The 21,526-nt window shown below is 36.8% G+C and overlaps 1 protein-coding gene across 1 annotated transcript in view; it reads right to left on the bottom strand.

Moving 5' to 3' along the window:
• Window positions 1–2,015: 2,015 nt before the first annotated feature.
• The window catches only part of NXPH1 (neurexophilin 1), a 298,360-nt gene continuing 278,849 nt past the window's right edge, over window positions 2,016–21,526 (bottom strand). Inside the window, exon 3 of the mRNA XM_032643255.1 lies at window positions 2,016–3,975. Coding sequence (XP_032499146.1) covers window positions 3,214–3,975 — 762 coding nt within the window. The 3' untranslated portion in view covers window positions 2,016–3,213. The remainder of the gene's footprint in view (window positions 3,976–21,526) is intronic.

Genomic DNA, 21,526 nt, shown 5'->3' with positions numbered 1-21,526 from the left:
TTTCCATCTTGACTTTTTTCCTATATCTTAGCAAAGGTGTGAAAGAATATTTAAGACTCTAGAAAAAGCAATTTCCTTAGGGCAGCTTTAAGTTTATTTTTTCCAAATAACAAATGATTTTCTAGCATAACTAAAACTTAACTAACCAGTTTGTTGAAGCAACAAGTTGGCCTAGTAATTTTTTTTTTTTTTTTTTACGGTACGCGGGCCTCTCACTGCTGTGGCCTCTCCCGTTGCGGAGCACAGGCTCCGGACGCGCAGGCCCAGCGGCCATGGCCCACGGGCCCAGCCGCTCCGCGGCATGTGGGATCCTCCCGGACCGGGGCACGAACCCGTGTCCCCTGCATCTGCAGGCGGACTCCCAACCACTGCGCCACCAGGGAAGCCGTCTAGTAAAGTTTTTAATGCGAACCTTTGAATTTTCTTACTCATCATCTTTCTTCATCCTCTTCCTTGTCTAAAACAGAAGTATATTAGATACAAATAATCTTTTGAATCAAAGTTCTATAACATCACGACTTTTCTATATCACAGATGGAGGTGCTGATGATATAGGAGTTAGGGATATGTGAGTACAGGCCCAGAAAAAGTCTTAAAAGTTTAAATTTTTAAAAATTGAAATCTTCATTAGGGATTTGCTAATTTTCTCCTTTTTCCTTGAAAGAAAAACTACAAAAATAATTCAATGCATTGTTAATTAGCTGCATTCTATATGTTTATAAAAATGTAAAAGCAATATTTCATGAGAACTTTGGAGAGTAGGGCAGATGGGTGAAGACTGAAGCATATTTTTTTTCTCCTGAAACATATTTTTATCTTATCTTGAATGCTGGATTACAGGACAGATTACACCACATAATGAAAGTCATAGGCCACTAATCAAATGATCCAAAAAAAAAAAAGAAAAGATTTTTGCCTTCTTACTTATCCTCCTTTTTGTTAAGAGAGAACTGACTCTTAAGTGATCACTTTGATAAATAAACCCCAGAATAACAAGGTTTAATCTGTGGAAAATATGTTCTGCAGCTGGGACTCATGAAGCTCTTCCTGCCAATTGTGCCAGAGAAGTCTGTTGTAACATCAGCTTCTAAATTCCACAGCAAATTAATTAATACATTGATATAAATGGTTGTCTAGCTATGTTGGAGGATGTTGAGAGATGGACACTTAACAGAATGATGTGTCTTTAATTGGCAATTGAAGGCTCTCTTCAGTCAAATCAGTCATTGAGTTCTCAGTTTAGAACTCTGTGGTATTGGGTTCCCTGTAGAACTTCTATTATTTTCTGAATGAAAACATACTTACCCCTATGCAGCATGAAGGGAAAATGAGAATGGGTGAATGTTCTTAATTTGACCTCTTTGGTTAACCTTTTAGACCTTTCATATCCCAATCAGCAGTTTGTGACCTTAAGTATGGGTTATTACTTTACATATTTCTTCTTCTGTTTATTTTGCTGGGATTGTGTATGGTAATTAGTTTTAAAAAGTAAAGCTTAATGCCCCAAAATAATGCTATATAGATAAATCGATCCCTTTTGCTATATGTAAATTGAGCATAGAAGCCCTTCACTGTAATTGTAATTTTCTCAGTTGAGTCAATACAGTAGAATCAGGGAAAGTCAGCCACAATCTTCAGACATCTTGGCTTTCTTTTAAGGAAAAAAAAAAATTACCTTCTCAATATCCTGCTAAATAAAGACGCTGTACAAGAAAACAACAACAACAACTAGCTATAATTAATTTAGAAGACCTCAATCATCTCCTTATGTTCATTGATTTTTGGTATTCTTGGACAACTAGCATGACAGCAAACCAAAAATGTACATAATACTGAATGCCACAACTGTTTCCCAGTTTTGAGACTTAAACTCCTAAGTTGTTTTGACTGGGCAACTAATAGCAATTTAGATAGTTCTGTACAAATTTAGAGACACGAGATGCAAAACCATGACTGTATTCCAACACATTTTTCTTGTCAGAACCATTTAAATCACCATCTTACACAAGTACATATTGAAACTCAAATTTAAGCATTTTATTTTTATGTACATTTCATTTGTCCAGAAATAAAATATCTAAATACAGACAGACTGTAATGTTGTATATGTATAGCTTTCAACAATACTTGAGCTGAATAAATGCTTTGTACATTAAGTTTGTCTTTTTAATGGGGTTCACAGCTACATTGATAGAATGGATTCCTCATATCCTTTTTTTTTCTTTTTTAACCAATAACAAGCAGAGAGACAAGTACATAGTTAATATTAGTAAGCAGCTCAAATAACACTTGGTTAAACTATGTACAATACAAACCATTCATACAAATGAAGACTAGGATATTGAATTTGTTACAATATGTGTAGTAAAGATAAGACAGACACATAACTTACATGGTGTCTGTCAGGCATTTCCCTTCTTATATAATGATCAGAACTTATTTTAAGCAACCTTAGCTGGTCTCAACTTTGCAAAAGTCCAATGATTGGTGATGAAATCTGTAATCCAGTGTCTGCCCACATGTAAATTCCAAATGTTTGCTCATCTTTACTGAGAACAGGCTCCCTCCACAGAAAAAAATGAGCCATCTTGTATCACCTTGAATGTGCCTACTGAATGCTGGAAAAAGTTACTACACTTGTTGTGTTCATAAAATAAAGAATACTGAGCTCTAAAGACACATTTTTTTTTCCAATTAACAAGCATATACTCCTACAGTAGTATTTACCAGTACAGCTACTCCAAGCAGTAGAAATGCATGAGTGGGGATTATTGATTAGCATGTACTCAAGACTTTAAAGGAGATTTCCATAACAGCAAGTGCTAAAAACCATTCACTGTCTAGTTAATCCTTTTGCTTGATGATCGTTTATCCTGAACCATTATGAGTCAGACAACGAAAGCCCTCTTGACAACAATCATGACGGATGCCAGCTGAAATGTATATGAGAGTGTGTCTGTGTACATCTATGTGTGAGAGCATGTCTTCAAGTGTGGCTTTAGAATCTGTGGTGATTTACAACTATACTGAGAGATGAAGCTGACTGGGCAGAAATTACATCAGATTGTTTTCCACGAGCGTATTTGCAGCCAGTTGACGAGAGCAGCAGTGTAGACACATTCCAGGCAACAGATGGGACCTTCTTCTTGAGGTAACAGCCCTGTCATGTGACCTTGAATTCCTCAGGCTTCAGTCTCACCCCTACATTCATCCTCATCCAGAGGGGAAGTAAGGTGTGTCGCTGTGGTAGTTGTAGTCGGGGCACACTTTCTGTACGAGTTTATAATCTGTACTATAAAAGGAAATGTAAATACAGATCACCTTAAAGGGCTTGGAGCAGAGCCAGGACACATGACTTTGGGTCTGCTCCTGGTAACAGGTTTTTGAAGGGTCATAGTTGCAGAGTGTGTTCTTGGTAGCCTTGTCAACCTTTTCATATTCAATGCGACAATTAAAGGACTTGGAATCTTTGGCATCTATCACGGTTTGCTGTGCCAAGTCGAATTCCACTATTTTCGTAGGGGGCACCAAGCTGACAGATACGTTCCCTTGACCAGTGGAATTATGCCTGAAATAAACACTAAATGTCCCATTGCCATGATCTACAATTTTCCCAGTTATCAATAGGTTTAGCTTCACTGTTTTGATGTTGGAATGAAAATCACCCCATCCAAACATTTTCTTAAACTTGCCCGTCTTAACAATGGGCCTTCGCTTGGCCCTGGGCCGAGGCTCTTGAAGGTCTGTGGAGTTCCTCAGCCAGTCCCAGAGGTCTTGCTCAGAATAAGGTTCTGGGGTGTCATATCGCAGGTCTAAATCTGTATCATTTTCTTTGCCACGAAAAGTCTGTGACAGGAGTCGGCTGATAGACAAGTCTTTGCTGCTTTCTGTCCATATATGCTTTAGTGTGGATTTGCTGCTTCCTGATTTTAGAAGTTCTGACTTTCCACCGTTTGTTAAATTGGCACATGTGACCTGCAAATGGAACAGAAAAATGGCATTTACATCTCTGTATCTGAGAACACCCAACACAAAGATCCAAGCCCTTTCTCAGAGGCTGGGAATTAAAGTACCTTCAGCACCTAGCCAATATTTATTAGTCCGTGATAAAGTACCACTTCTATTTCATACAATGATGGAAGAGAGGGGGTGTAGATGGATAAAAGCCACTAAACATGAGAGAAAGACTATATAAAAACATTTGACGAGAAAAAGGCCACCTAACATGAATAAAAGCAAATTAAATTCAAACATAAATCACACTAAAGTAATTACTTCTCAGCACCAAAATCCAAACACTCTTAAAATAAAATTTTACAAATGATTATGTTACTTTTTTTACTTCAAGATCACCATAAGCTTTATAAGAGTATGATTCTCAGAAATATGTCAACTGACGTACTATAGGCTTTTGGTAGTCCATAGCCACAGTCACATAAGGAAAGTTAGTTTGGCAAGGAGGCTGTAGTATATTTTATCTGGTCAAAACAAAATAACATGTTTATGACCACCCATTATTAGCAAGAAATATACTGTATAAGACAATTTTTTCCATTAAGGGATTTAAAATGCAATCTAGGAAGAAAAACATTAACTGATAAGAGTAGTGCAGATCTTTTGATTTTAGAGTTTATTTTTGTCTTTGTTTGTTTTGTTTCAATGAAATTTAATCAATTAGTCAAACATCCAAATCTGTACCTGCCTAATTCTATAGGCATTGTTCTTATTGCAGCCTCTATATTTATCTTTAGTATAAAAGAAATGAATACATATCCTAGTCTCTAGAATTACATAGATAGTTTCCCATTCTTCAGGTGGCAAAAAGAATAAATACAAGCATGCATTTGGTAATGGCTTGGTACTTGTATCTCATCATCAACACAGTTGATCAAGGAGAGAGGCTGTAATGAGATGCATCATGGTGCACTAGCTCATGAAGCAGTAATGAAATTATCCCAAAGAAGAAGTGAAAAGGGATTTAGAGTGCATTTGCCAGCAGCATACAGGGAGTAAAAAAAAAAAAAAAAGGGAAGTGTCAGATTTCAAGGAGAAAGAACCAACCTATTGAAGAGGATGCTAAGATTCTGATCGCAGAACAACCTCCAATTTTCAGGTAGAATAGAAATTTACTTCTAAATTATACTCTCCACAGCTATAGTGATTATGACTCTGGAGTCTGACACCCGGAATTCCAATCCAGGCTGTGATCCTTCACAGCTGTATAGTGTGGGCAAGTTGCTTAACTTGTTTACACTTCTGTTTTTCTCTTCTACAGAGTAGGAGAATGATGCCGCTTTCCCTCACATGGCTGTTTTGAGAATTAAACAGGACACTCCATTTAAAGCACTAACGGACAGTCACCTGGACACGATGAGTGTTCAACATTAGTATTCTAACTATTATCATCCTCAAACATTTTATCTCTGAATTCCACTGGGTAATATTTTATGTAAATGAATAACTTACAGTAGGATTTGAGAGCAAAGGGTATCTTTATAAGAAAATCTCCCTTTTATATAACCAAAAACCTAAAGCAAACAATTTAAATACATATACACTTTTGAAAGTGCTGCTGTGACAATCTAAAAACATAACAAGTTGAGTAGATAGTAAAACTCAGGTTAATAAGACATGAGCATAAGTTCATCTATTAAACTGTTCAACTATCAAATGCAATGCAATTTATTAGCCTTCAGTGGTGGGACGTGAACAGCTTCCAGTGGTGCAGACAGTCAAGAAACCTCTCTGGAATATCTCAGTTTGGGTACAGAATCAAAGCAGGTTGTAGTCATCAACACTGCCTTCAATATTCTTATTCTCTCTTCCCTTCCCTTTCAGGGCAATGTCTAAAAGAGAATATCAGTCATGAAAAATCAGGGAGGGTCCTTAGGAAAGTCCCCAGATCTGTTCAGTATACACAACATTGATTCATTTTGTCTTATTAATTCAATAACTATATAGTGAGATTCTGCTAATATTCAGTAAAATAATAGTAATACAAAGGTAAATGAGACATGGTTCTTGCCCTCAAGATGTTCAAAATCTAATAGTGAAATCAGTTAAGCAAATAGCAGTGTGATGTAACCAACACTATGTATGATATTCTTGGAGTCATAGTCAAAGTTAAAAGGTAGAGAAGATGTAACAGAGGAGATGATACTCAGATCTGGCAGATAAAAAAGAGGTCCAGAACTTCAACAGATAGTGAATAGGCCAGAGAAGTTCTCCTAAGTATAAGGAACATACTATGTAAAAGTAAAAAGTTGAGAAGGAACATGTCACACGTAAGAATGGAAAATTGTTTCTTACCTCTGAACATTAGGGAGAATTGACTGGGAGGATAAAGAGAAGAAGAGGTTGCAAGAAGTCAGCAGAACCTGAAGAAGGTAGGCTAGGGTCAAATTGTGAAGGTTCTAGGGTCAATTTGTGAAGGTTCTAGGGTCAATTTGTGAAGGCATTTAAAATTATTATTACATATAATGGGGAATCCCTAAATTTAGGCATGTTTTGCTTTTAAGTAGGTCATGCTGGCTGTAGAAAAATCACCGATTGGATATTGAAAGGTGGATTGGTAGGGAGAAAACTTGAGGGAATAATTAGTTAAATAACAAATTGCAATACTTCATTCGAGAAAGTAAATGAGCTTGAACCAAGGCAGTGGCAGAGAAAAAGAGAAAGAAAGAATGGATATAAGAGATATTTTAGAGGTAGGATTAACTCAACTTGATGATTTACTGGCTAAGCAGGAGCAGGAAAAAGTTGCGAATTAATGAGTTTGCTCGCACCTATAAGGAATACAAAAGTAACAAGTTAAAAAAAAAGTATAAACACTTGAAAAGAAGCCTCTTGATTTTTGAATTCACTACAAAGGACCTTCTTGAAGCAAGTTTCAGTAGTGGTAAAGAGACGATGTAAGATGACAAAGAACAGCAGCAAGCTTAACACATCTATCCCCAGATGCAATCAGGAATCCTTGGCTTTCTCACTCTATTATATTGCTTACATCTTAAGCATTTTCATTTTTGCAACACATAAATGTACACATAAAATTGAAATCGATTTTGAGCCTTACTGAATAAACAATACCATTTTTTTAAGAAAACCCTTATACTGAGAACACCCTGTACCATTGATTTTACAAACGTAATAAAAGAGTTTCTTTTTAAAAGTCACCTAAAGATCCTTCCACGTCAGTATATCAAATGATAACAGAGGTGGCAAAGACTATGGCATAAAATGAGACCAAAAGAAAAATCTGACAATTTCTAATTGACTAAATTCCAAAAAGGCAAAGCATCGTGAACCTTCTTTTCTACAAAGAGTAATTTTTCCTATAACAGTGAAAACACCAAAGTTACTTCCTAACTGAATATAATTTTCCAAGGCAAAAGTGGCCAATGCCCGCCCACTCCAAAGGAGTTGACCCACTAGTCCAGTGATACCATTTCCACAAATTATGTGATTTTCCTGTTTTAGAAACAATGAGAATCATAAAGACTCAACATGATTAGGTATATGCATTTTAAAACATATGTTTCTTTTGAGAACATTCAAATATAGGTGCAAAGAGAAGGGTCATTTTCTTCAACCGTAAACAAAGACAGAGCTAGGATCTAACATGAAGGGAGCATGTCTGGGGCAGGACCTGTGTGTGGAGCTGTGGAGAAAAGACTACTATTGACTGGTGGGAGTATAAGCATATAAGAAGTTGCAATGATCTTGATCTAGCTCCTCCTTTATATACCTCAGGGCCATGCTTTCACATTGCTTTCTCTAACATCTTTTCATTGCAGGCTTACAATCATAATGTCAATATATTATCTTTTAAAATATTGTTGAAAGGCACCACTTGGGAAAAATAAACTTCACTGCCACTTCAACTATGCTCCTGGCCTTATGAGATTTTATACAAACATTTCACTCTTTTACATGTACATCTCCAACTAGAGGTGCCTCCAGATGTCTGTGTACCTCTTTTTACAAAAGAGCAATAAGATGCCTGTTAATTTCTACCAAACCACACATTTACTGTTGATCTATTACTGTTCAATATAAATTATCTCGATTACTTTGAAAATCATGTATTTATTTCATCAACTGTATGAGTATTTAAGCCAAACAAAAATTTTAGATAACCTGATGCTTAAGCAATATCTCTCATTAGTGAATAACTAATCAACAAAACGGCCTTGCTCTGTGATTACAACTTCATTTTGGCAGCTTTATGATTTCCTAGGTTGAATATATGTTGCATACTATTAACTGCTATTGGTTAAGGACATACTATATTCCAGACATTGTAATTAGCATCTTACATATGGCATTGCATTTCATTTAAACCACACACACGCACTCACTCATTCACTCACTCACACACAGACTTTAAGATCAATATTGTTATTTTCAGCTTACAGGCAGAGATGTGGAAGCTCAAAAAAGACTTGTCCAAGATTACTGCCGGTAAATGAAAGAGCTACTGCTTAGCTACTCCACAGGGTATTTCCTTTATTTTTAAAATCATTTTAATCATTCAATTGTACATTAATATATGTTTATCAAAACATTTAAACATTATAGGATTTATGAACTAAAAATTAAAAGCCTATCTTCATCATCAACCCCTGTTCCCTTACAATCCCACCTCTCTCTCCAAAGGTAAAACCTCAAATTTTTGATGTATATTGTTTCTAAATATTTTCACATTTTTTCATGTATAAATATTTTACATAAATAGTGTCATATTTTATGATTTGCATTTTTCCAGTCAACAAAATATCTTAGATATTTTGCTAAATACGTCTTAGTACACCCAGGTATATCATCTTTATTAAATGGGAAATAGAATTTTAGAATATGAATGTATCATACTTCTATTTTGGGGATACCTTTTGTGATAGATCCCTAATTATTACATTGTTTCACAGCCAGGTTACCTAGACTTATTTTTTTAGCCTTGATTCCATTGGTTTTTCTGTTCACTGTTGCTTCAGATAACTTACTCCCTCCTCTCTTGAGCTGGATTTTCATTTCTATGGTTGTATAGATTTGTGTGATTCTTTTAAAAAGAGTTCAAAAGAGATAAACTATCTGAGTTGTCCCATGCCTAAAAATGTCTTTACTGGCCATAGGCTTACACTGGGCAGAATAGTCATTCATCTCTTAACTCATTTTGTTGTGTTTTATTTTCTTCTCTCTCCAAAAAATGTAGGATTTTTTTCTATTTCAGGTATTGTGAAATCCCACAAGGTGGGCTACATGTGCTCATGCTTTCTCCAGACCCTTTCTTAACTAGTTTAGGGAAAAGCATACAGATATCTATAGACACGTTAGACTCTTTTTCATAGAGTTCCACCAAGAGGACTATAATCTCTTTGAGGGATGCTCTTTCTGTATTATGCCATTTTGTAACTTGGGAGAGAGAGTACTTCGCATAGAGTAAGTACTCAATAAATTACATATATGGTTTATATTCTTATTTACATCTATTTCAATAGTGAAGGTTCATTGATTCTTTAGCCACAGCCAAGATTTTGGTGGGATATGTGGCCCATAGAGGTTTCTCTCCTACAAGTTTAGAGCATACACTTCATTGACAATACTTGGAGTTCCTGTATTATATGTGATAAGCCAGAGGAAATGGGTTAGTATTTTAATACATCAAAAACACATCATTTCCTTCTGCTACAAAGCAGTGCTCCAGGAGTAGCAGTGCTGCCTTAACAATAGAAAAGCAGAAAAGGAACTCATGCCTCTCCCTTAACCTAGTAGTTGCTGGAGGCTGTATTGCATAGAAACTAAGAAAATGGGGTTTGCAGTCAGAGATCACAGGGCTAAATCCAAAATCTGCTGCTTTATCACCAGTGACCCCTTAGAGCCATATTGTTTTCCAACTAGAAAATAGAGATGATACCTTACTCACTGTGTTTTCGTGAAGATAAAATAAAAGCTTTTATATGTGGCACAAATAAAAGTATGGAAAGTAGTATGAGTTCAACACCTGAGAGCTATCATGCCTAGCTAGGTTATGAAGCCCTGAAGAAAAGGAAAACAAGGCTTTCAGAATGCACACGGCTATTCTATCCCCATCTTCTGACTGGAGACATTACATCTGCTCAAACGGTCCAAACAAACTGAGATGGAAATTAGCATAATTGTAACAACTCTGTGGTCATCTTTAGTAGTAGGTGGTGGTAGGAGACCACCCTGATTATGTACATTACAATTTAGTATTGGCAAATATTGGCAATAATTTATCTTTAACCTAACAACTTTAAAAGAAGACATTCTGATCAGCCTGCACATTCCATGCCATCCTTAAAAACTAGAAACATGGTATGTTTCCATCACTTGAAGAAATGGCTAAGAATTTTAGTATGTTACTCCATGAGTTCTCATGATCCCATGCAGGACGGCTCACTTCCAACATAGGGCACCAACTATTCCCTACATTATTGTATTGGAGATTGGTCCTGAGTCATAGGTAATTGAGTACCTCACAGGTTTGTATAACTATACAGTTAGTTTTCCCTTTGATTCTTGCTCCTGTAGGTCCTCTCATGAAAATTATCTTGAAAAAGTTTTTGGTTCTTTAACTGCAGGAGAAAAAGCATGCCTTGTGAAGAGCCATGAACTACTGTTTCTGCTACTGAGAAACAGAATTTTTCATCTTATAAAAATATTGTCTCTTCCCTCATGCTCACCTTTATAAACATATAGATATACATATAAGTTTTGATATATAGACACATTAACATTGGTGAGAAATTAAAAATTATATTCTACACAGTCCCACTTAACCCATTCTCTCAAAACATAATTACAGATTACCTTACCCAGATTTGCATTGCAAAAGTTGCTTCTTTTTTTAGCATTTTACATTACTTCCATTTAAAATGTATAAGGAATATCTCATGTGAGTACTCCTGGATACTTGGTTATAATAATGAACAAAACACTTAAAATAACATGTTGAAAAACTATTTCCTGTCTGAAACAAAGCCACTTCAGCATTATTTTTTCATTATACATAAAGAGATTTTAATTTGTCAGTAAATCTAGCTGTCTTTAAGGAAAAGACAAATATTGCATATGTAGGAATAGCTGGGTTAGATTCAGGGTCTTTCTTTCTGAACTGGAGGCCAATATGAGTGATTGTCCATAATAAGGCATGTACATGGAGGCTTTTGAAAGTTTATAGCTTCTTAAAGCCCAACAAAGTACACACCTATCTAGAATGGACCAAATGAGGAAGGACTGACTCACTTTCCAATCCTATTTCCAGCAACCTATACATACATATGTTCTCATATACAGCGATGGTATAAGAGAACATACTGAATTCACTTTATCCAATAGAACTCAAATTCCTCAAGAAATAATAACTTTGATATTTTTGAGACAATATGCCTACTTAACACCCTTTGATTTTCCAGAGGTTGATCTGAAAACCCTCCAAAAGACAGAGGAAGAAGTCGTTATATAAAGAAAGTGATAGAGACTAGTTGCAATGGAATATCATCCCTGTACCATTTAGATCCTGGATTCATTCAAAAATTCTTCTAGGACTTCTTTCTTATCAGGCTAGAAGGCGTGGAGACTGATCAGAGCTTCATAGGTACAGAGTGGACAACAAGGCAGACGATCAACCCAGAAATACAAAAGGGGATGCAGATTCTGGAAATACGGTCCCTCCACATTCCTGTAAAAGTACTGTAAACTGGGAATCTCCAGCTTCCTGAAGTGGAACAAATCCAATGTCCTGTGAACAGACAAAACCAACAAAGAGAATCGACCCCTCACCCTTTTATCAAAGGATGGTGATGCTGGAGTTTTAGTTAGGTAAAACCTTTTGACATTGAGTAAATATATATCTTTGGATCATGCCTTGACCAGAGCAAGATGTGGTAAAGCATATCCAGCCTAGAGCACCAGGCCCCACTATGGCTCTAAGGCATAGCTCAGGGAAGACACAACTCATGCACTGAAGGAACTTCAAAGGTCACTATGTCCATGAGAAAACAATTCCCTTGAAAGCTCTTAAACCAACCTGTTCTTTTCTAAAGTCCCTCTGATAAGATTAGCATCCATTCTTTGATATTTGTTTCTTCCATGTAACATTCTTAGCACTCGGGAAACACAAATCTCTTACCCAATTATTGCCAGTTTTGGAACCAGATACACCATGAGTCTGGGCTACATTTCACTTCGGTCTTGGCCCTACCCTTTTCCCCTATTCCCAGTTTCTTAAAGCATGGCATGTGGAATCTCATATCAAAAACCCAAGTGCTGAGGGAAAAGGATGCTTAGGCAGAGAGATCTCATCAACAAGGAAAAAGATGACCTCTGGATTTAGGTGCTGTGGCTTTAAATTAATCAGATGTAAAACTGAGTGGTATGCCTAGATTCCAAAAAGAAAAGTACTTGGCTCTTTCTGTTACCAAGGAAATTAAGTGGACCGTTTCACTAAATCAAAGAAGGATATTCACCCAGATTATGTTACAGGAGGAGAAGAGATGGGTCATGGAGAGATAGAGCAAACAGAGCCCAAAGAGACTAAGGACGATGTAAGAGTAGTCACAATAGAAAGGATGGATGGATGAAAGTGTGTGTGCAAGCAGAGCTCTGAGATTCCCTTGACCTTTAATGTACTTTAAAAAGACTTATCACAGCATTAATGTGAACTGCTGTGAACACTGTGGATAGAAGGAATCATAGGAGAATTGAACGAAAGACAGGCTGTCAGAGTAGAATTTCCTCTCCTCCCCGACCCCCCACCCCATTATGTCCCCACATGCATATTTCCAAACTCTGAGAGGGAGTTTACCCTTTTCAAAAGAGCTGGGTAACACTCCACCTGCCACTAGAGGGCACAGCTAGGACATCTGACAGCTGTCTCTATTCCTGGTGCTGAAGTCAGATGGAATTGTGTCACTAGGGGCCCCAGAGCTCTTTGAAAAAAAGAAGATGGACCAGGAACCTTTGTGGTACCTGCTGACTGTTGCAGCCCCTGGAAGCTACCTCTTCTATGAGCTGCAGAGACCAGGAAGGTCACTGTTGCTCAAGAAACTACTACAGAAGCCATCAGCAACTAAAGAAGCAGTTGTGAGCCTTCGATTCCTCACAGAGGGTATGTTCAGGGTCTAGGTCAATGCAGTGTATTTCTACATCTCCAGCTGCATTTTGGCTACTCTTCCCTTTGGCCTCAGAGTTCAGATCACATCGGACTTTTTTATGTGTTCTCTTTCTTCCAACTTCAGGACCTTTGCATGGGCTGCTTCTCCATCCTGGAATCCTTTCTACCCACTCCCATTTGCTTAGCTAACTCCTACTCACCCTCTAGCCCAACCTAAAGTTCATTTCTATAGGAATGGTTGATCCTCTCAGAGCACCTTGTGCTATTTTTGTTCATAAAAGTAATACTATTATCTATATCTATACCTATATCCTTATCTATCTATCATCTATCTATCTATCTATCTATCTATCTATCTATTCATCTTCTTTCTCTGAACTGTCATCTCCATGGGGGTGGGAGTGGTCATTTAATACCTTAGTCACTATTACTACACTTTATAAAATGCCAGGTTCCAAGTAGGTGCTCTATAAATATCAGTTGAATGAATAAATGCATGTTTGAATGGAGTGCCTACCTACACCTAATGATATTCCTTCACAGATGAGCTTGCCCCATAAACAGATAAACAGCTCATTTTCTGGCATAAATAAAAGTGTTTATATTGTAAGCCTTCATGAAGGCTTTGTGTAATTCTGTAAACATCCACAGTGGTGCAAGAGAAAAGGTGATAGTTTTCTAAGAAAATACAAGTGAGTTGATGCTATAGGTCATTATAACCAGACAGGAATGTTACATCAAAAGTCTCCAAATAAATGTGAGTATTATTTAAATCAAAGTGAATAAGAGCAAAAATGCCTATATTAACATAACTGTATTTTGGAGGCTTTACAAATATCAGAAAAGCTTAATGAAACAATGAGTGTGGTCTCTTGGATGGCAGGAAAGTTAGTGTCATCTTCTGGATTTTCTCTCTTGAATTTCCAGAAATTTGATGCTAAGACAGAAATGAAAGAAAATGCTGATGGGATTCTAAGAGCAGAGGTTCCTTCAACAGGAATCTGCCAGACTTTCCGGGGGCATTATCTTTGCACTATTCAAGTGGATACTGTATTGACAAATAATAATTGAAATAGGCAGTTAGGCATGTGTAGGCTATTTCTTTGCATAAATGCCCACTTTCTTGGAAAATGCAGTGGGGTTTTATAAACTTCAAGCAATACAACCAGTTTTATGGATGTGTTTGCAAAGGCTCAAATGGAGCTATAAAAATGTTCATTAACAGTACAAATTAAATTGTTATTAAAAAATATGAGTCTTACAGGCATGTTTGGCTTTACTCTAGAGTTGACAGAGTATAAATACAGTACAACTGTGACATTTCTGCTTTTTGTCTATATCACTAAAATCCATGATTGTTGAGAGTTAGAATCACAAAACATCTGAAGCTAAAAGGGACCTTGAAAATAATTTCATGATTTAGGAAGCTGAGTCCCATAGAGCTGAAGTAACTCACCTAAAGTTCCCATGGTGGTTAGGGGCAGAGTTAAAACTATAGTGAAGGTTTCCTAGTATTCAGTCCACTCTTCTTGAGTTCCAAAGTTTCCGTAAGAGCTGGTACCTTATGTCTCCTCCAGAGTTTACTGAAACTGGAAATCAGGGTGTCAACTTCAAAATAAGGAACTGGCTTATCTTTGCTCTTACTTTTGTGGAAGGAGGGGATACTATGGAAATTTGCCATCATTTGCTAACCCTGAAACAAAGAGGCACAAACCCAGGGAGTGTATCTCAATTACAGCTTGGAGTCTCCTGGATTGACTATGTGCACAAACCTATGCTCAGATCTCCTGAGACTTAAGTCTGAACAGTGACTGCTCTGAAGGGAGAGAGAATCAAAATGAGCAAACAGTTGTCATAGGTTTTCAGTTAAGCAAATGATAACACAGAGGGAGTTATTCTTTAGTCTCTAAAAGAGAAAGTGCTTTATATTTGTTTCCAAAAAATTTGTCAGTTCCTATTTTCAGAAGACTTATTATTTTTTTTTTTAAAAAAAAGCAAAGTTAAAGCAAAAGTTTGTCAGATTCTCTCTTCTATAAGTCCATCAGCAAGCATTTGTTAAATAACCATGATTTTTTTTAATTTTAAAAAATTAACCTCAGGGAAGTTATTGTACTCAGTCTAAATCTGTATGTCTGCTCATTCTAGATAACCTACATCAGTACTTTAGACTCTCTTGTAGATAAGGTCCTACTATTTTGGAGCTGCCCTCCTGTTATGAGCCTTGAAAGTCAGTGATTCCCAAAAGAGATTTACTAAAGTAAAGCCAGGGTAACGTGAGCTGTAATATATACTGAGGATTATAACAGAATTGGTAGTGGGGGTGTTGGAATGTGTACTGTATTAAAAAGCTTATTCCAAGTGTATCATTGATTTGCTTCTAGTCAGAATATTTATTTCATAGATTGACATAATGTTAAAGGAAGGTGTGAGATATATGTTTTTTTCTCAAAGTGGAGGCTGGTTTAAACAGTCAAGAAATGTATTTACAAGTGAAATCATCTTTTGCTAAGTAATCTTGGTTCTTTAGACAGACTGCAAGCATGATCTATCTTAGTTGGAATCTGCACAGAAAACAGTATTTATGTTTATACAGTATTGTAATTTTAAAATTTCAATATAATTTCCAACTTACAGAAAGTTGCAAGAAACTTCCATACACTCTTTACCCAGATTCACCAATTAATTCCATTTGATCACACGTCATTTTATTGCTTTCTCTCTCTTTCATTCATATACACATGTATATTTATATGTACATGTAAATATGTACACGTTTATATGTACACGTGTGTGTTATCTACATTTCTGTGCGTCTAGGCCATTTTCAAAGTAAGTTGGAGACAGCATGCCAATTTCTTAAAGAAGTTCTAAAGTAATTCCTGAGAAATATTACATTTTCTTATATACACATAATACAGCTATCAAAAAAAATTAACCTTGATACTTTACTGCAATTTAATCTATAGTCAATCAAATTGTCCCAACAATACCCTTTACACTTACTAATTTTTCTGGTCCAATCCACTGTCATGCATTGCATTTAGTTCTTATGGTCCTTCAGTAGCCTTTCTTTCTGTTTCTTGTCCTTTACATTTTTGTAAAATGTAAACATTACAGGCTACTTAATTTGTGAAATGTTCCTCAGTTTGGGTTTGTGCCCTGCAAATCACTTTATAATAAAGTTCTAGAGCTTTCGACTGACAAAGACGATAATGGGAAAAGAGTGTTCCTGGATTTGACAGTGAAGGAAGCAATGCTTTGAGTAGTTGTAGAGAGAATAATATTATTGTACTATGCTAAATCATAGCCTAGCAAGTCATTTGGACTATTTAATATAATTTTACAGATAATTAATTTGCATTATGTATAATTGTTTTACTATTTTTGATAATAAACTCATTTAATTTTGTCATTTTATGGCTCTTTCATTTCACATTTTGTTTAAATGAAGCTAAAGTTTAAAAAAAAAAAACCTGTTTCCTGGATTAACTAATCAATCTGAGGCTGACATTCTTTTAAGTCAGAAGGATTTTTAAAGTAATATTTGCATAGTATTTATTTTCCCATCAAAAATTAGTATGTTATATGAGTAGATTGAACTCTGACAACCTCCCTGGGATGTTGATACCAATACTCCAATGATAGGTTGGAGGAAACTAAGACCCACTGGCAAAGAGACTTCCTTTGAATCACACATCCAAGAAGCAACATTCAGATTCTGTGTCAAAAACCCCAGATTGCTCTGCTGTTACCACAATGTACTGCTATTTAACAAGAGTATACATGGTCATTCAGTTCCTTGAATGGGCATGAGCCAGTTGACCTTGACCAAGTAGAGGTATCCTCATGCTTCAACCCTGTATGGAGAACTTCAAGTATAACTTGAATCATCATTCTTCCAAAAGAGCTGACTAGCATATCACTGTTCATTACCAACTAGGTACTCAGGTATACAGACACTCAGTTAATTTCAAAGCCATAATCTCTTAAACCTCAATTTTCTCATTATAATTGATATGAATACCTTGCCCCAGTATTATTTTGAGAATTAGAAACAATGTATGTGAATAGTTCTTCTCAACAAATGGTAGTTGTTAATAATACTTGCTCTGATTTGGTTTTTTAAAAACTCATCCAGATAGTTACATTGATCCGTGTGGTTATTTTGTATAGAAGAGTCTAATTTCCATAATTTAAAGTCATGTAGAAAAAACTGTACATTTTAAGGTATCTTGGAGTAGTGGTAAAAGCAGAGGCTCTGGAGCCAGGCCATAGGCTCTCATTCCAGCTCTTAAAGGCAGATGCCCTTGTCCATGGGAATTGCCTAAATGGTGACATCCCAAGTCATTCTGGCAACCAGTGCACTGCTATTCCTTTGAAGTGGTAATACTCCAAGCGCAATATGATTTTCACTAATGATCCTAGTTTTAGAATGTGAAATTATGACTTTACAAAGAAACTTGATTTAAACTGTAGATTTTTAAATTTTTCTTTTCCTTCCTTCCTTCCTTCCTCCCTTCCTTCCTTTCTCTTTTCTTTCTTTCTTTCTTTGTCTTCCTTCCTTTCTTTCTTTTTAATGATACAGTATAGAGAAAGACCACCCAATGCCCCCACCAGAGTTGTACTATCTAATCCATGACTTTTTTTTTTTTTTTCCGATACGCGGGCCTCTCACTGTTGTAGCCTCTCCCGTTGCGGAGCACAGGCTCCGGACGCGCAGGCTCAGCGGCCATGGCTCACGGGCCCAGCCGCGTACGTGGCATGTGGGATTTTCCCGGACCGGGGCACGAACCCGTGTCCCCTGCATCGGCAGGTGGACTCTCAACCACTGCGCCACCAGGGAAGCCCTCCATGACATTTTTGATGTATTCTTTACAGAGCATCCCATTAGAGTTCCAGAGAAACCCTTACTTTCTATTATGTCAACGACACCTTTGTTCTCCTGGAGCCATCGTCAGCTCTCAAGCACTGAACCATGAAGCAATATCTCTGTAACTAGGCCAAATAGGCCATGACCTGACAGGCTATAAAGCGGTCATTATCTCCTATTAAATCTGAAATCTGCGCTTTGCATATTTTAAAACAACTATCCAGTTGCGCTATAGAGGTACAACTGCCAAATGACTAATTAGATTTTTAGGAAACTATAAAGAGAACCAAACTGCTTTCTACTGTGCCAAAAACAAAGTCAATTCAGATTTACTTTCTCTCCTCCCCTGTTTTTATCCTCACTCTCTGGCAGTCAGACCAAAAATATTTTAATAACCGATAAATAGACTTCTATTGCATAATTTAACTGTATAAAACCAAGTCGGGGTTTGTTATATGGGTGCCAAAGCAGTCCATGTTGTGCACTTTTGGGCTGCTTTCTTGTATAGTTGCACAGAATACTGTAGATGGTTGGCACCTAATACTTGCTTTGTTTGGTCACTGTGATTACAAAGAAGGTTTTATAAAATGTAAAATGACTGAATGGGCCACTTAAATGTCAAAGCTCAGAAGAGATTTGCTTTTATGGTTTAAAATTTGTGTCTTTTTTTTCCTTCCCTGCTCCCTGGAGATGTCTAAGTAACTCATTTCGCATAGCTTTAATGGTAGAGATGTAAGGGACTTTAGAAAGATTTGTAATAGGATTGAAATATAACTATATAAAATATCCTATTAACTCTTGCCCCCTGTTTTACATTTTGAAGATTTTTAACTAAACTCTTGAAGCTCAGTACCTATGATGTCATTAAACATTTTTCACTTCAGTGGATTGTGACTCTGGAAAATTTGTAACTACTCTTGTCAGCAGGGGATTAAACTTTCAGGGAATAAATTAAATTCGGTTAAAGTGTCTAACAGAGTTTTCAGATGAGTGCTTCATTCAAGTAGCACAGAAACATGTTAACTTTGAAATGAAACTCTAGTTAGGTAAATAACTTTTGTCAAGAACCTATTGCGTAGGTGCTGCACTGCTCTAAGCCTACTTTATTAATATTGGTTTGCAATCTTCAGTACAGGTGCAGAAAGGAATTTTAAATGCAATTAAAGCTGAGCTAGAAGGTCACACAACTACGTTTTAATCAAAAGCTGAGTTCATGCCTGCTTTACATATAATATGTGCAAAGAAAGATCCCCTTTTCACATTGAATATGACTACATAAATACTCTGTTTTGAGAGAGGGCAAATGCGCTTCAAGAAGAAATGCAAAGGAATAACACTGTCGCATTATAAGAAATGTTATAAGCACCTAAAGAAATATCGTGCCAGGAATACATTAATATATTATTAAGTATTACGAGTTATGACTTTTTAAATAAACCCTGAATATGTTTATATGTGTGTGTGTGTAAGTACACACACACATCAATATGGGGTTTTTGTGTCTGCACACACACACATATACATACACACATGATCCAGTTTTTTAATTTTATAGTTTAACATTTATGAGGGAAATCTAGAATCCATTATTCTCAAATCCATTTAAAACTAGACATAAATGTTGTAAAAAGCAAAATGTTTGCCATTATTCAATCGTATTCACAAGTGGTAGCATAAAATAGGGCAAGAAGATAGGAAATGAGTATACCTGGAGGCATCCTTAATTCAAGAGAAAGGATGTATCATTTCCAAAGTCGTACTTTTATGCTCCCTTGGGAGCCTATGAATAGAGGAGAAATATAGGGAGAAGGATATAAGAATAAGAAAACTTGAGTAAGAGAAGAAATGGCTACCTTTCCTATCACGTTCAACCAATTACCTTGGCATGTTAAATCGTTAACAACTGTATCAACACCAGGATGAGTGCTGGGGCACCTGACAGTGTCCCGGAGCCTTCCTTCTGTGCTAGTCAACTCTTCAGGTGCTGGACTTTAGGGAGGGGAAGGAATTGTCCTGGGGGGAAGGGCCAGAGACTAGAGTGGCCAGAGTGCCCAGAATAGCAGAGAGAAGTATGGGGGACACTCTAATGGCTCAGGACAGTGGCTATTTATCAATTAATACATGAGTATTTAAATAGTTTAACACTGATGCATACTAGCTGAATATCCATCCTCTTTTGTTCATCAGTTACAGTTCACCATTCATCAGCCTACAACACAAATACAGGTTATCCTTGAATCCCATGAGGGTTAGGGGAAGATCCTCAGTGTAGTCAAAAATCCCCGCAGAGGGACTTCCCTGGTGGTTTGGTGGTTAAGACTCCATGCGTGGTTAAGACTCCATGCTTCCACTGCAGAGGGTGAGGGTTCGATCCCTGGTTGGGGAACTAAGATCCCACATACCCTGTGCTGTGGCCAAAAAAACCCCCCAAAATCCACATAGACCTTGTAGTAGGCCCTCCATATTTGCAGTTCCTCCACATCCGTGGTTTCAACCAACCACAGATGGAGTGGTACTATAATATCTACTACTGAAAAAAATATGCAAATACATGGACCTGAAAACTTCAAACCTAAGTTGTTCAAGGGTCAACTGTATATCTCAACAGTATTCATTTAACTCCAAAGGCCAAGGAATTCAGAATGGCTAAAAGGCAATGGAAAGCACAGAAATATACTTTCTTTACTAGTTACACTTCTGTAATGCATTGGTATAATTCTTCTGAATTATTGCTATCTGATAAAATAAACTGGATCAAAATCTACTCTACTTAATCATGTTTAGTTATAAATTTTCTAAGTAAATATTTTTGTTAAACTAACCCTTTCATGAGATTATGAAACAATGTTGGTCCTTTTTTTTTTGTTTGTTTTGTTTTTTTTTTTAATCCATTAATCCTAATCCCACAGCTTAGGGTTTGGAAAAATTATATTAGCTAAATTCCCTTCCCTGGTACTTTTACACAGAGAATTATAGATTAATGTTATATTCAGAGCTGCCTTGAAGGGGAAATGACATAAGAGGGCTTCCTGACGTTTGGGGGGGGTGTGATATGGAAAAGAGGAGGCTGAAGTCACCCAACACCCACACTACTTTACTACTGTGAGGAAAGTGCTAGAGAATGATTTGAGGTTAACATCTAGAGAGGCCCAGTCTGTCTCCCTGTCTGCTTTCCCCCTTTGTTGTCTTCACCTCGTAAACCCACATCAGCGCTCAGCACCACAAGTCACCATCACCTCAATATGCATATGTCAATCACATTATACGTGCCCAGCACTAAATATTGTAAGCAGGATTTCAAGTCCTAGTAATGCATTTAATTTGGGGACACATCTTCCTCCATCAGTCACCTCAGCTCACTATTCCTGTATACTGCCCCACACTTGTAGCCTGTTGTATTCTGATTACAAGTCTACCATTTTCCCGATCTGGAATGTTCTCCTGAAGACTCTTTCCTAATCTGTGTTACTTTCTTTTTCATGACTTCAAATTATGACTCTATATAGCCTTCCCTAATCACTCTA

Source organism: Phocoena sinus, chromosome 9, assembly GCF_008692025.1.
Source record: "Phocoena sinus isolate mPhoSin1 chromosome 9, mPhoSin1.pri, whole genome shotgun sequence".
Lineage (NCBI taxonomy): Eukaryota > Metazoa > Chordata > Mammalia > Artiodactyla > Phocoenidae > Phocoena > Phocoena sinus.
The sequence above is the reverse complement of the archived record's forward strand: the minus strand, read 5'-3'. Positions and strand labels throughout refer to the sequence as shown.